The sequence below is a fragment of the Ceratotherium simum genome, chromosome 35 (assembly GCF_057802395.1).
Source record: "Ceratotherium simum simum isolate JZ-2026a chromosome 35, ASM5780239v1, whole genome shotgun sequence".
Lineage (NCBI taxonomy): Eukaryota > Metazoa > Chordata > Mammalia > Perissodactyla > Rhinocerotidae > Ceratotherium > Ceratotherium simum.
Window position 1 is genome coordinate 11,731,714 of NC_141934.1, and position 15,664 is coordinate 11,747,377.

Consider the following 15,664-nt stretch of genomic DNA (forward strand, 5'->3'; position numbering starts at 1 on the left):
TGTTTTCGGCTGGACCTCATGTCGAAGAGAAATCATCTCCGCACTCCCTTCTCTCCAGACCTGGCACCATTCACTAAGCCACGTGCAGCCCCCCAGTCCTGCTGGGTCCTTTCCTGCCTGTGCCTTTCCACTGGCTGTTCCCTGGGCCAGGAACACCCTTCTCTCTCTTCTCCACCTGGCTGTTTAAAACTCCACATGTCCACTATTCAGAACTCAGCATGAGGGCTGCCTCCTACAGGCAGCCTTCCTCACCTACTCGGGCAGAACCCATCACTCCTTCCCAGGTGTGGGTCCACAGTGTGAGTAGACTTGGGGGGCTGAGGCTGTGTCTCTTAGCTCCATAGCCCAACTCCTGGCACGCAGTAGGTATGTTGGAATAAATGAATAACCGATGATTGTGGTCAACACCACTAAAATTCTTTCTAATGTGCCCTGTGTGCCGGGTGTGTTCTGAAGTTCTTAAGCAGGTCTTTTAATGTTCATGGTGTCCCTTTGAGCTTGATATTCTTAAACCCATTTTACAGATGAGGCTCAGAGAAGTGAAGTCTGTTGCCTAAGCTCACACAGCCCACAGGAAGTGGCAGAGCTGGGATTCGAACTCAGTCTGCCTGACTCCTGAATGCCCAGAGATTTCAGTCCCTCACTTTGATTCTGGAAAGAGGTGGGAGGGGACGCGAAGGCTCAGAAACACAGCAGGGACGAGGCAGAGAAGGGCCGGGGTGGTCGGAGGCTGGCTGAGTGTCGGCCCAGCATCTGAATCTACACCTTCTGTATTGGGCCCTGGTTGCAAAATTGAGGTGCCCTGAGGGTAAACTGGGGAGGAGGGCACATGTGTCATTTGAGGTGACCGGAGAAGGGGGTGGCTTGGCTGGGTGGGCCCTCCCTGAAGAATTGCCATTGAAGTCTGATCATCTTTATTAGCAATGCCGGGGGGGGGGGGGGGGCGGTGAGGAGTGTGGGCTCAGGGTCATAATTCATGTCCTAAGTCATCCTGCTTGGCAGCTGCCCCTCCCACCTCACACTGTCTTTCCCCTCCCTCCCCTCCCACCCCAGCAGCCTCCTCGTAGGTTCTTGAACATCCACACCCTCTCCCATCTCGAAGTCTTTGCGCTTTCTGTTCCCTCTGCCTGGAGCACCCTTTCCACACACCTTCACAAATCCAAGTCTTGGCTTAGATGTCACCTCCTCCAAGAGGCCCTCCGACCTCCACCCTCTGTCCTTTACTTGGTCCCCCTCACGGTGTCTGGTTCATTCCTTTGCAAGCCATTATCACCATCTGGCCCTAGTTGTGTACCGTCCGCTTCCCTCGCTGGGACATAAGCTCCTTGAGGCCAGGGGCCTGGCTGTCTCGTCCACTCTCCTGTCCCTAGCCCTGAGCATGTGCCTGGCACCTTTTACTGTTTCATAAGCACTTACTGAATGAAGACTGAATGAATGGCTGGGGATTCTGGAAAAACCCCAGACCAGGATGTTCTGTGCCTTCTCCTGAAGAGCCTCTCCTGCAGAGGCAGACTGTGGTTGTCCACAGCAGACGCCAGAGCCGGCTGGCCCAGGTCCAAATCTCGGACCCTGGCCTGGCTGCTTCCCAGCTGGACGATTGTGAGCCACCTCTCCGTGCCTCCGTCTCCTCCTCTCTCTACAGTGATCATTTCCTAGCACCTGCTCTGTGCCAGCCTGCTCATTCAACCAGGGCACATTCCGGAAATTTTCTCGAGCACCTAGAGGCGCCAGCACTGTGCTAGGAGCCAGGGAAACAGCTGAGAACAAACCAGGCCAAAACTCTGTCCTTGCGAAACATGTGCTGCTGAAATCTGATGCTCCGGTGTATTACTGTTTTCCATACTTGGATAGTCAACTTTAAAATTATTATTCCTCCACTTATCAGATGAGGAAACTGAGGCACTGAGTGGTTCAGGAACTGAGTGCGTCCCACAGCTAGGAAGTGGCGAGAAGGGATTTGAACCCAGGCCGTGGGGCTCCCATGTCCCTTGATGACAGCCCTTCCCCTGGGGTTGCTGGAGGATGTCGAGTTAAGATAGATGAAGGGTGCAGCTCGGTGCCAAGAACACAGCAGTGCTCCTGACACCTGCCCTGCTGTGAATTTCAGCGTCCTCCCGTCTGCTGTCATTGGGGTCTGTACGGTCAAGGCCTCCCTGACTGCGTGTGTCCCCCTCTCTCTCCCCAGATGTGAGCCCCGCGGGCCTCCCGCTGACCTGTCGCTGAAGCAGGCCCGCTACCCCAGGCCCAGCATGCGCCTGTCTGTGCGCAGGGCGCTGCTGGCGGCGGGCTTCACGCTGGCCCTGGTGCTGGCGGTCCAGCTGGGGCAGCGGGTGCTGGAGTGCCGCGCGGTGCTGGAGGGCCCGCGGAGCCCGCGGCGGGCCATGCGGCCGGAGCAGGAGGACCTGGTGGTGGTGGGCACGGACCACGTGGAGTACCGCTATGGCAAGGCCATGCCGCTCATCTTCGTGGGCGGCGTGCCCCGCAGCGGCACCACGCTCATGCGCGCCATGCTGGACGCCCACCCCGAGGTGCGCTGCGGCGAGGAGACGCGCATCATCCCCCGCGTGCTGGCCATGCGCCAGGCCTGGTCCAAGTCGGGCCGCGAGAAGCTGCGGCTGGACGAGGCGGGCGTGACGGACGAGGTGCTGGACGCCGCCATGCAGGCCTTCATCCTGGAGGTGATCGCCAAGCACGGCGAGCCGGCCCGCGTGCTGTGCAACAAGGACCCCTTCACGCTCAAGTCCTCGGTCTACCTGTCGCGCCTGTTCCCCAACTCCAAGTTCCTGCTGATGGTGCGCGACGGCCGCGCCTCCGTGCACTCCATGATCACGCGCAAGGTCACCATCGCCGGCTTCGACCTCAGCAGCTACCGCGACTGCCTCACCAAGTGGAACAAGGCCATCGAGGTGATGTACGCGCAGTGCATGGAGGTGGGCAGGGACAAGTGCCTGCCCGTCTACTACGAGCAGCTCGTGCTGCACCCCCGGCGCTCCCTCAAGCTCATCCTCGACTTCCTCGGCATCGCTTGGAGCGACGCCGTCCTGCACCACGAGGACCTCATTGGCAAGCCCGGAGGCGTCTCCCTGTCCAAGTGAGTGGAGCCCCCTCTGCTCCGCCCACACCCCTCCTCCTGGAGTCAGAGGCACTAGGCGGGGAGATCGGTTCTGCCTCTCCGAGCTGTGTGGCCTTGGGCAGGTCACTGTGCCTCTCTGAGCCTCCGCTGCCTCTGTTGTAATGGAAGAGATCTGGGAAGGGGTGGTTGGGAGCAGGGCCTTGAACTAGCTGTCCCACCTCCTAACTGTGTGGCATTGACAAGTCGCTGTACCTCTCTGAACCTCAGCTCCATTTTCCAAAAAGTGGGGCAATCACTCCTCTCTTTTCTGAGAGAATCAGCAAACTTCGAGGATGCTTTGTAGTAAGGGTGTAGTGGATAGAGGTTAAGGATACAGATTTTGGAACCAGGCTGTCTGGGTTCAAATCCCAGCTCTGCCGCTTCCCAGCTGTGTGACCTTGAGCAAGTGATTCAGCTTCTCTGTGCCTCCGTTTCCTCCTCTATAACATGGGGATCTAATCTGTCTACCTTGTAGAGCCCTGTGAGCATCAGATAGGGTGATACACATAGGGGCTACTATGACTGTTATTATTGTTATCATTTTATTGTTGCTGTTGCTTGTATTGGAATACCCATCATCCTCACCGTCGTTACCATTTACTGAGTGCCTGCTGTGTGGCAAGCACTTAAATATTATTCCTTTAGTCTCCAGAGCAACCTGAGGACATAACAATGCTCTTATCCCCATTTTACAGATGAATAAACTGAATCTCAGAGAGGAGAAGTTACTGGCCTAAGGCCACCCAGCTAGCAAAGTGTGGTGTCAGGATTGGAATCCAGGTCTGGTGGGCTCCAGAGCCTGTGGTCTTAAGCTCTCCACATCCAGGACCCCTCCTCTGTCCCTCTCTTTGTCCCTTGCTCTCTGCCTTCCTCCTTTGGGGAGGCCGCCCCTCTGCCGAGACCCAGGGCACTCTCCGGCACTGTAGGATCACGGTGTGCCATCCCTGTCTCCATCCCCATCAGGCCCGGGAGTCCCTGAGAGCCCAGTGAAAGGGCAGTCCTTCCCGGACAACGCCTCCCCCTTTCTTTCATGGCTGGTCTCTGCCAGGCTGCAGCCCCAAGAGCTCTTGAGCCCTGAGCAGAGCTGGGGGCTATGGCAGCTCACCCACCGGCAGAGACGTGCCTGCATGCCAGGTACCCCAGCCAGTGGGTGCTGGAACTGGGATTTTGTAAATTATCCTGACAAAACATCAGATTACCAAAGGAATACATCTTTACTGTAGGAAATTAGGGCAATATCCTTGGGAAAGGAAAGCAACCCATAATCCCACCACCTAGATTTTAATATATGACCTGCTGGTCCTTTGTAGGGCATATTAATAAAACCAGGGTCCTACGGAACATGTTCCTCTGTCACCTTATTTCACTTCGTATGTGGGACCACTTGCCCATGGGCCCCAGCACTCTGCTACAACATCATTTTGGATGGCTGCGTAATATTCCACTACACAGACCACTGTATTCTATTTAACATCCCCTGTTGTTGGACACTTTGGTTATTTCTAGTTTATTGACTCGTATCAAGCATTGCTCCCATACATGTTCTGGGATGCTGTCTGCCTGATTTCCATCCCATAAAGTCCTAGAGATACAAGGGTTCTGGCAGAGGCCATGCACGTATTTGAGATTTTTGACTCACTGGCTAGAGTTGAGATTTACATCCGGGCCTGCAGGCTCCAAATCCATGCTGTTCCATTAGCCCGCACCCTCTCACCTCCCCAGTTCTCCTTACTCCTGGTTCTGTCTTCCTTTTGCTACATCTGTTCGTTTCTGTTCTTTTCCCCAAGTTACCGCTTAATGGATGGAAGCATCTAGAAATAGGCTCTCAATCCTGGGAGTTCCCCACCCCCCATCCTGCAAGGCCCCTGAGCTATAACTGGTGAGATCTTTGTGATTCCGATGGCTTGTGAGCCTATTACAGGGGAGTAGAAGGAAGCACACAGAAGATCATGGTTGTTCCATCCTAAGAGCATGACGTTGAAAAGAACCTCAGTGTCCATCTTTAGGGGAGTGGAAAAATAAGTTATGGAGGAATGCTTCATAGCTGGAAAAAAGAATGAGAGTTGAGCGAAAAAAAAAGTTGCAAACCATTACATGTAGTGTATCATTTCTGTTTTAAAAATTGCAAACAAAACCATCGATTTTCTGTGTGTCTGTGTACGGGAGAGGGAGAGAAAGAAAGCTAACACTTACTGAGACCTTACAATGGACCATATATTCTTCTATTACTAATGCATTTACTTGCATGAACTCATTTACTCCTCAGAACAGCCCAGTGAGGTGTAGGTACTATCATTATTCCCATTTAGAGATAAGGAAACGGCAGTTCAGAGAGGTGAGGTAACTCTCCCCAGGCCACACAGCCGATGTTGGTACAGCTGGCATTTGAACCCAGGCAGGCTGGCTCCTGAGTCTGCTCTTAGCTGCTGTACTATTTCAAGCACAGAAACAGGATTGCAAGGGTGTGCCCCAAAATGCCAAGACTGGGTCCCTGTAGGGAGCTGATGGCCTGGGAGTGGTGACCACAGGGCCTCTTAGCCTTACCATTAGTGTTTTATAATTATTTCTCAAGAACAAAATATCCATCTTACACATAAGATGTCACATAAATAAAAAGTTATTTTTAAAAATCAGAGATATCACGGAAGCAGAATTTAAGCACCAGTGGTGTGCACTGCCCAGTACTTGTATGAACGAGTCCTCCGACTTCTCACTGCGTGCTCTTACCCCATTGTACAGAGGAGGTATGATGAGGCCCAGTGAGTTGCCTGCAGCACCACAGTTGTTGAAGGCACAGCTGGCCCAGGGCCAGGTACCCCCAGCCTTTGCAATTTCCCCAGAGTGACTCAGCAGGGAGCCCGCCCAGGTGCCATCTGGGTCTGCCCAGGCCCCATCCAGCCTCTCCTTTCTCTCCAGGATCGAGCGATCCACAGACCAGGTCATCAAGCCTGTGAACCTGGAAGCACTTTCCAAGTGGACCGGCCACATCCCTGGGGACGTGTTGAGGGACATGGCCCAGATCGCCCCCATGCTGGCTCGGCTCGGCTATGACCCTTACGCAAACCCGCCCAACTATGGCAACCCCGACCCGATCGTCATCAACAATACACACCGGGTGAGTGCACATGCACACGAGAAGATGTGCTCTCAGGCTGTGGCAGGGGTGGAAGCTCCGGCTACCTGAGAAAACATTTAGTCTCTTGTTTCCCAAGCAGTTGGTTTGTTTCTATCTTATGGACATAGTGAATTGTATGACTTCTTGTATTTCCATTTTTGCTTGGGCCACAAGGAAGCTCAAAACCAATCCGTAGCCTGTCTCTTACACTCTAAAGCATTTTACAGGAGGCCCATTTGTGCACTGATTTCATCCTATTTCTCAACTCTTATTTACCCATTCCCCTCATTTCCCTGGCTGTTTGTTCCTTTGTTTGTAAAGCACTTCAAGTCTTTGTTGAGGCTGTCATAAATAAATCAACTATTTATTTTTATAAATAAAAGTCATTCCCCTTTATTGCCCCACTAGGTTTAAGGTTGATTTCTCAGACAAATGTGAGCTGAGGGCAGTTTGAGTTCTTCTTAGGCAGGGTGGTCAAGGGAGATGACTTTGACAAGATGTTTGTGAAGCGTTCGAGTAGACTAACCCTGGGTACAAGAACAGTTAACACCTCCAGGCTCTTCTTTATACGTTGCTGCCACAGTTGCTGGTTTACGTTGGGTGCTGCTTTCTGACTTCCTTAGAGGCGCTGAGTTAGTGAAAATATTTGAAAGGGGGAGCCAGGCCTGAGGAGGAGCCCTCCTGGCGCTTCCTTCCATCGTTAAGACCCAGAGTCTGAATTTAACCTAAGCCCAGCGTTTCTGAGCACCTGCTGATTTTAGGAAGTGAACATTTCTTGCCTTGAAGCCCAAAGGAGCAAAGTCATTCCTCTCTCAGTTCTCCTGTAATTCTTCAGTTGACTCAAGGAGAAGGACTCCATTTGGTGCTACGGGGTCTTGAACGACTCTCTGATATGCGCAAGCTCGCCTTTTCACAGAGAGAATTTACTAACCCTGACTCTGGGGCCTCTGCCCTGGTAATTGAAGTGTAATCACATTAGTTATGCTTCCCCCCGACATCAGTGGATTTTGCAGACCGTTTATGGGTGGAAATACTCAGAGATCCGACGTAGATACCCAGACTGCATTCACAGTGTGGATGTTCGCAACCTGGATGTGGTTTCTTTTTATCATGTTGTTATTTTTATTATAAATATTTATTATATTTAATTTGTTGATTTTTTATTATTCTTTAATAATAATTATTCTTTAAACTGTACTTATGTGTTTTATATGCTATATTTCACAATAAAAAATTAATTAACTGGATGAAAAAGGAGCAGCTGGCGGTGATCTGGAAATCCAGCCCCAGGGCAGAATGAGGACCGTCGCGTCACCACACTGTGCTCTCCTCACCAGCCAGGGGCCCCACAGCAGCTTCTCTGAAGTCTCTTTAAAAGGCTGGCTTGTGGGCCGGCCCCGTGGCTTAGCGGTTAAGTGCGTGCGCTCGGCTACTGGCAGCCCGGGTTCGCATCCCGGTCGCGCACCGACGCACCGCTTCTCCGGCCATGCTGAGGCCACGTCCCACATACAGCAACTAGAAGGATGTGCAGCTATGACATACAACTATCTACTGGGGCTTTGGGGAGAAAAAATAAATAAATAAAATTATTAAAAAAAAAGGCTGGCTTGCCCCCAGACTGGGGTCAGAAGCTCCCAGAGGAAGGCCTGACCTTGTGTATTGTATAAACAATTAAAACTTCTGATGAGCACTGATGGTTAAAATCAGCTCTTCGGAGCTCTGTTGTTTGTTTAAAATGGAAGATGTCTGTCGTTTTCTTCCAAAGAGGTTTGCTCCCTGGGGCTTCCTCAGATCTTGGCAAGTGCCAGATGCTTGTTTAGTCTTGACAGTAGTTTTGTTATTAGAACAAAGATAAGTCCCCTCGTTGAAAGCCGTGTGTGAGTGTGTGTGTGCGTGTGTGTGTTTCTGTGTATATTGTAGACACCGTGTGTTCCTGTAGTGGATCCTGGGGTGCAGTAGGCTCAGTGACTGAAAGGACCCCATTGCTAATGAAATTGTCTACACCTGCACTGTCCATTACAGCCACGAGCCACTAACTTTCTGTGGCCGTTGAAATGTGACGAGTCCAAATTGAGACGTGCCATCCATGTAAACTACATGCTGGATTTTGAAGTCCTAGTACAAAAAAAAATCTATAAAGTTTCTCATTAATTGTTTTTATATTGATTACATGTCAAAGTATTAATATTTTTGATATATCAAGTTAAATAAAATAAAATAATTTTTAAAAAATTAAGTAATAGCTATTACTGGAATTAATTTCACCTGATTCACTTTTTTTTTAATGTAGCTGCTAGGAAACTTAAAATTACTTAGTTGGTTCACATTATCTTTTATTGGACAGCGCTGGTCTAGAGGTGCTTTATCTATCAAGAGGAAAGGCCTGGAATTTTCTGGTTCCCACCTCAGGGCCTTTGCCCTAGCTGTGTCCTCTGCCCGGAATGCTTCTCCTTCCAACCTTGGCCTGGCTGGTTTTCCCTGTCATTGAGGTCTCAGCCCAAAGGTCACCTGTTGCAAGAGGCCCTTTTTGACCACCCATCCAAAGAATTCCTTTGGTCACTCCTAATCACATCCCTTTGTTTTACGTTCTTCGTAGCACTGCCCGTGGTTTGATATGTTCTTGTTTGTGTTTATTATTACTTGTGGATCGTTTCTGGCTCCCCCTCTAGAATGGAAGCCCCAGGAGAACAGGAATTTTAATTGTCTGGTTAATGTTGTACCCCTGGAGCTTAGAACAATGCCTGGAATAAGAAGAGCTCCATAAATGTTTGTTGGATGGATGGATGGACGGATGGGTGGGTGGCTGGGTGGGTGGATGGATGGATGGATGGATGGATGGATGGATGGATTGATGGATGGATGGGTGTGTGGGTGGGTGGGTGGACAGATAAATGGATAGGTAGGTAGGTAGGTGGATGGGTGGGTGGATGGGTGGATAGATGGACGGATGGATGAGGGGATGGATGGGTGAGTGGATGGGTGAGGGGATAGATGAATGGATGGGTGGGTAGATGAGTGGATGGATGGAAGGATGAGCAGATGGGTGGATGGGTTAGTGGATGAATGGGTGGATGGGAGGGTGGAAGGATATGGAGATGATGGACTAAATTTTATTTTTTAATCATTTCCATGATAGTAATATTTATGTTTTTCTTTCCTAGGTCTTGAAAGGGGACTATAAAACACCAGCCAATCTGAAAGGATATTTTCAGGTTAGAAACCCCAAGGGGAATTCTGAAGTCTGTGTATCTGGCTGTACCACTAGCTTGGACACTTGGACACATCACGTCTCTAATGTGGCTGATAGTTTCCCCATCAGAAAATTGGGTGGGGGTTAGAGTTGGGCCAGAGGCTCTCTAAGTGTCTGATCCAGCCGGGGCCAAGTCTCAGCAGTCCTTCTGCCTGAGCCCCTTCCTTCACCTCATCTCCCAGCTTGATAGCAGTTGGAGGGACTTGGTGGGGACTTTCTATCAAGCTTTCTGTCTCTAGCCTTAAGTTTAGGTTTATTTCAAATGGCCGTTCGCAACCACAACCCAGCACAAAATTTTCATCAGTTTACCGAAAAATGAGACACATGAGGGTCATCTGGTGAGGGCCTATGTGCAATGTAGGCGTACATACGCTCCTGGATCCCCACGCCCATCCTGGGTCTGTCCGTGGGAGGTGGTCCACGTATCATATCAAGGACTGCCCCTTGACCGACATTGTAGCCGTCCTCCTTTTGGTCTTAAAGTGCCCCCTTTTAAATGACGTGGTAGTGCTAAAATTAGTAGTTTCAGTTTGTATGTGTGTTTCATTTAATTTGGCAAATAAGGGTGGGCCACCCTGTGCCAGTGCCCAGTTTAGTTATCACATTCGTGAAGTCTGATTGCCTGGGGACCACAGCTTTTGCGCGTATGTCAGTTCTTTGGGGAGGGGTCCACGCTCCCTTTGTGGGAATCAGAGACCCATCTCTTGCCACCGTGAAAAAAATATTGCTGGAATTAGTCAGCACTCATTTCTTATTTGTTTTAACCAAAAAGATGATGTCACGAGAACAACCAACGGAAGCGGGGGTGAGGGGAAGCAGCCACAATCCGAAACTCTTCATTTTTGCATGTTATCCTTTCTTGCCCACCTGAGTATACATTTTTGCATCCGTTGCAGTGTGAGCTGCTTGGTTTTGCTTTCTTGATATTTTTCCATCTTTTGAGTTTCATTATCGCCATTTTGGATGGCTACGTCATATTTTCTAGAATGCATTATATACCACCAGTTACTTAACTGCTGCCCTAACGTCGTCCCCGATTTTTGCTATATCCCAAATAATGTCGTATGCACATCATCCTGATTTTGCCTCTCTCCTGTGGGGTGAGGGGTAGGGGAGCTGCATAGAATCCTTCCCTTCAAATACATTTTTAGGGAGTGGAATCAGTGGGCGGAAAGGTCTAGACCTTTTTAAGACTCTTGAACTACGAGGCTGAAATTGTTTTATAAGAGTTGGGCCAGTTTACGCTCCCCTGCAGCGTATGCCATGTACAAGATATCTAGCTGACCTGGGACTGTTTTTTTGCGCTGTTAGGAGCAAAATATGAAGACACGGCATATGCTCTGTCGCCACGAACACTCCCACCCTCGGGAGAGCGGCCCTGCAAATTGGGTCAAACCTCTACTTTCCGCCCTCCTCTCCTCTGCTCTCCTCCACTGTGCACGTGACTTCACCCATTCCTAGGGAACAGTGAAGTAAGCGGTGGCACATGCATTCTACAGAACACTGTGTGGCCACCCAAAATGGTAATCGTGATTACCATAACTAAGCAAGCAAAACGGAGCAGCTCACACGTTAGAATTGCAACAAATGCAAAAATGTATACTCACTTCCCTGGCCCCAGACCCCCTCCCCCTTCCAGGTCTTTGCTGTTCCCTCTGCCAGGAATGCTTTTCCACCCAGATCTTTGCGTGGCTGGCCTGGTTTTCATCTTCTAGAGCTTTGCTTATGGGGTGTTTTCCAACACCGACAACCAATTCTCTGATTCTCTGGACACTGACTGGGTGTTGAATAATTCAATTCTGTTCTGACGCTGACTCCCGGAGAGAGTGTCAGACCCTGCACGTTAAGGGCTCAGTCCCCCAAGACTCTCCCCTCACTTCAGATGCCAGCCTCAATGGGATGCCAGGCGACTCACACTCCTGCCCAGCCAGGGGGCTCCCATGACCGCCCCCCGCTGAGGTTCTCTGGAACAACTCACAGGACTCAGGAAAACACTTGACTTCCTAGATTACTGGTTTATTATAAAGGTTACAACTCAGGAACAGCCAAATGGAAGAGATGCATAGGGCAAGGTATGGGGGACGGGGTGCGGAGTTTCCACGCCCTCTCTGGGTGCACCACCCTCCAGCACCTCGATGTGTTCACCAATCCAGAAGCTCTGTGAACCCTGTCATTTAGGGATTTTTATGGAGGTTTCATTAAGCAGGCGTGATTGATTAAATCATTGACCATTTGTTATTAACTCAATCTCCAGCCCCTCTCCCCACCCCAGAGGTTGTGGGGTTGGGCTGAAATTTCCAACTCTTTAATCATGCCTTGGTCTTTCTGGGGACCAGCCCCGGTCCTGAAGCTCTCTAGGGACCTCAGCCATCAGTCATCTTATTAGCATACAACAGATGCTTGTTACCACTCTGGAGATTCCAAGAGTTTGAGTTGCTGTGTGCCAGGAACCCAGGACAAGGATCAAATGTTTATTGTTCATTACACCACAGCTTAAATGTCATCCACATGTAGTGGCCTTTTCCTAGCCACCCTATCTGAAGGAGCCCCAACACCAGTCCCTCATATCAGCCCACTGTATCGCCCGGACATTATCTTGCGTATGTGTTTGTGTAACAGGCTCTCTCCACGCTCGAATGTAAGCTGCATGAAGACAGGACTGGGTCTGTCGTGTTCACAGTATTCCCAGCACCTGGCACATAGTAGGTGTGCAGTAAATATGCCACGAGTGAGTGTGTGCCTGACTCAGTGACGCTGAGAGGTGAACCTCAGGGCGGCGAGACCCTGGCATCCCCACCTGGCTGTGACCCCTTCCTCTGTGTTGTCTTCCTCCAGGTGAACCAGAACAGCACCTCCTCCCACTTGGGAAGCTCATGATTTCCAGGTAGGCCTGCAGACTTCGGTGGGGGGTCCAGCCACTTCTGAGCCCAGGAGCCACTTTTCTGAAAAGCTTGTCCTTCCAGAGCCTCCCTGGGGACAAGTGTCCACCAAGGTGGGCTGTCCCAGCCCCATCGGGAGGTTTCCATGGTGACAGGCTGGGGGAGCTATTTATAGAATCAAGGCTTAGTCTCCCAGCTCTGCATCAGGGGTGGGGGCAGGGATCAATGCAGAACCCACCAGAAAAAGGTTTGTCTGACCTTGGGGAGGGGACAGAGAGGACCAGCATGATGGGGGGATTCTAGAACCATTTTTGCACAGAATGCTGTCTGCCAGTTTGGTTTCTATAAACAGCATCAGGTTTGGCCCAAGGCAATTAATGTTCTAATAATAGTCATAAGCAGTTCTGGTCTAAGAATAACCCCCACAGCACTGGGCCAAATACTTACTCCTTATGTGTTACTCATTTAACCCTCAGCATCCCTGGGAGACAAGTGACACGATTGTCCTGTTTTTGGAGGAGAAAACCAAAGCCCAGAGAAGGGCATTGCCTTGCCCAAGGCCACATAGCTACCAAATGGCAGAATTCTCCCAACAGCCGTCTCGCCCAGAGTTTGCTTTCCCTGAACGATTTTAAGTGCATATTTGTCCATCCGTATTTTGCTAAAGGGTAGGGGACCGGGTTCTGAACTTGACTTCTCCGGCCTCCATTTGCTGGAGAATGGGGGTTCATCGATGTTAGGGCGCTGGAGTTTGGGCTCCAGTGGGTGAGCTCACTTCCATATGTCCCCAGCCTCTCTGACCAGGCTCAGGGGAACTTGGGGCACTCAGAGAGGTCACAACCGGCTTGCATGGGTATTTCCCTATTCTTTTAGACTGTGCAAGAGCTTCGAGCCTGGACTCTGTTTTTAGCCTCCTTTTCATATTTTTAAATAATCAGCGTATTTTTCAGTTTCTCTTTAAATCCACTTTGCACCAACCTGCAAGGCTGGAGACACCCAGTCCTGTCATTATCAGGGTTCCCCTCTTGAATTGTGCTAATCCCGGAGTTCTATTTAATTCCAAAGAAAAGAACCTCACATGGAAGACAGTCTTTCTCCATGTTTCTCACTCTGTTCCCTCGTTCTCTTTCTGCAGATTCATTAGTAGTAGAATCTCGAACCTTCTCGTTGACAAAAGCCACATAGATTCCTCGCTTTACTCTTTAAATGAGACACTTTATACAGGGCGCTTTAGCTAATCCCTGGTATAGAAGTGCCTGGAACAAACGCTAATCCTGCCCTTGCCTCCAAACATCCATTGGCATTTATCACATAATCATTGCCATTTGCTCTTCAGAAATAAGAAAAGTATCTTTGAGGTCAAGTGGATACAGGTTGAGATGTGGGGAAGAACCCAAAAAACGTTTTTAAATTTAAATTCTCTCTGGCCATCTGCGAGGCGGATAGAAAAGCTCACTTGCTTGTGCGAATGTGTGCAGCCCATCCATTCTGCAATCACACGTATAAATATAAAAGATCTATTTCAGCATTGCTACTCTGGGCCTAACGCAGCCTTCTTTCCTTTCAGATCTCTGCAAATGGCTTTGTTGCCAAGAGGAGAAGAGACTTTGCATTAGAGTGGAAATCGGACCTCTACTCCAAGCATATTGCTTGCTATTAATCGCCCAAACAGGACTGCTGATGAGGAATGTATTTGCATATCTTTGCAAAGGCTGAATTGTTGAAAACTTACCTTGAGACGCTCTATCTTGGACACTCCAGGATAGAGACGGAAGAGCGTGGAAGTAGCCCAGCTTTTGAAACTTCGGTATTTTATATTTTGCCCCTCGAGAACTTTTTTTCAAGAAGCAGATTTACCATCCTCCTTAATCTGCTGGACCGCCCGGGTGGCTTTGTTTGCTGGGACAAGGCCCACCACCTGTGCCTTTCCTATTGACCCTTACTTTGAATTCAAAGAATCTATTTAAGAATTTAATATATGAGGCTTTCTTTGATTCCTCCTCAGTTCTACCCAGTTTCAAAGAGAAAAAAAAACTATTATTTGAATAAAGTGAACAGAGACTCATTTGTCTGTGCCTTGCTTTACAGACTGAATAGATTTTTTTTTTCCATATTGAATTTGGTCAGGTGGACTGATGGCGAGCAAAGTCTAGAGAATAGATCTGTGCAAGGCACAGCTGAGCTCCTGTGTCACGAGTCCCCAAGGCCATCCTCTGGTTCAGTGATTTGCTAGAAGGACTCACAGAACTTAGAAAACCTGTTAGATTCCTGGTTATAGTTTATTACAGCAAAAGAATGCAGATTCAAATCAGCAAAGGAAAAAGGTGCATAGGGCAGAGTCCAGGCAAGACCAGGAGCGAGCTTCAGTTGCCCTCTCCTGGTGGAGTCTTATGGACGTGCTTAATTCTCCCAGCAATGATGTGCGACAATATATATGAAGTGCTGCCAGCCAGGAAAGTGCACCTGCGCGTTGGTGTCCAGCATTTTTTATGAGGCATCAGTCTCGTAGGCATGAGGCAACCACATGACTGACCTTAGTGACTAAGGTCAAATAATACAGCGTGACCTGAGGGCCCCCATAAATCACATTGTTACCACTGACTATCTGGCCTGCTGTGGCCCAGGGTCCCAGGTAGACAAAGATGCTCCTATTAGACAGGATACACCAAGGGTGTAGAGGTCATCTCCCAGGAGTTGGTTAAGGGCCAGTCTTCTCTCTGGCAGGTGCAGGGTCGGAACTCTCCAAGCCACTGAGTTAACCCCTTACTGCACAGCCCCCACATGCTGAGGGATCGACTGGGCCCAGAACGGTTTCGCATCTTTAAAGGTTACGGTGTTTCACCCACGCTCCCTTGCCTTACAGCTCCTGATAATAGTGAGGCTTTGGGAAGGCAGCGACTCAGAGTGGTTTGGGGCATGGATTTTTGGAAGCAGGCTGACTTCCCAGCTGTGTGGCTTGAGCCTTCGTTTCTTCGTCTGTAAAATGAGAAAGTTCGAACTTCACGGGCTTATTGGGAGGGGCTGATGGGTGACGCGGGCACTGGTGCCTGGTGTGTGATGAGCCCCCAGCACGAGGCAGTTCATGTCCCTTCTTGTCCCGAGACTGCAGTGGGACGGACAGTGGATGGAGCTGTGAACACAGGAGGCTCACGTCACCACTCACGGGGTAGCAGAGGACGTCCGGCCTCATTCGTTGATCCTCTCATCCACTGTTGCGTATCCAACCAGCCCAAAACTTAGAGACTTAAAACAATTTGTTGTTAACTAGAGTGAGCGGTCCGATGGTGGCTGGGACTTCGGTCATCTGA

The 15,664-nt window shown here is 49.9% G+C and overlaps 1 protein-coding gene across 5 annotated transcripts in view; it reads left to right on the forward strand.

Annotated features, from left to right (window-relative positions):
• The window catches only part of TPST2 (tyrosylprotein sulfotransferase 2), a 51,728-nt gene extending 37,307 nt beyond the window's left edge, over positions 1-14,421 (forward strand). For all 5 annotated transcript variants that reach the window (XM_087424024.1, XM_087424027.1, XM_087424023.1 and 2 more), the window contains 5 exons: positions 2,186-3,091; positions 6,029-6,227; positions 9,389-9,439; positions 12,313-12,361; positions 13,924-14,421. In XM_087424024.1, the coding sequence (XP_087280150.1) occupies positions 2,186-3,091; positions 6,029-6,227; positions 9,389-9,439; positions 12,313-12,354 (1,198 nt within the window). In that variant the 3' untranslated portion in view covers positions 12,355-12,361; positions 13,924-14,421. The remainder of the gene's footprint in view (positions 1-2,185; positions 3,092-6,028; positions 6,228-9,388; positions 9,440-12,312; positions 12,362-13,923) is intronic.
• Positions 14,422-15,664: the final 1,243 nt, after the last annotated feature.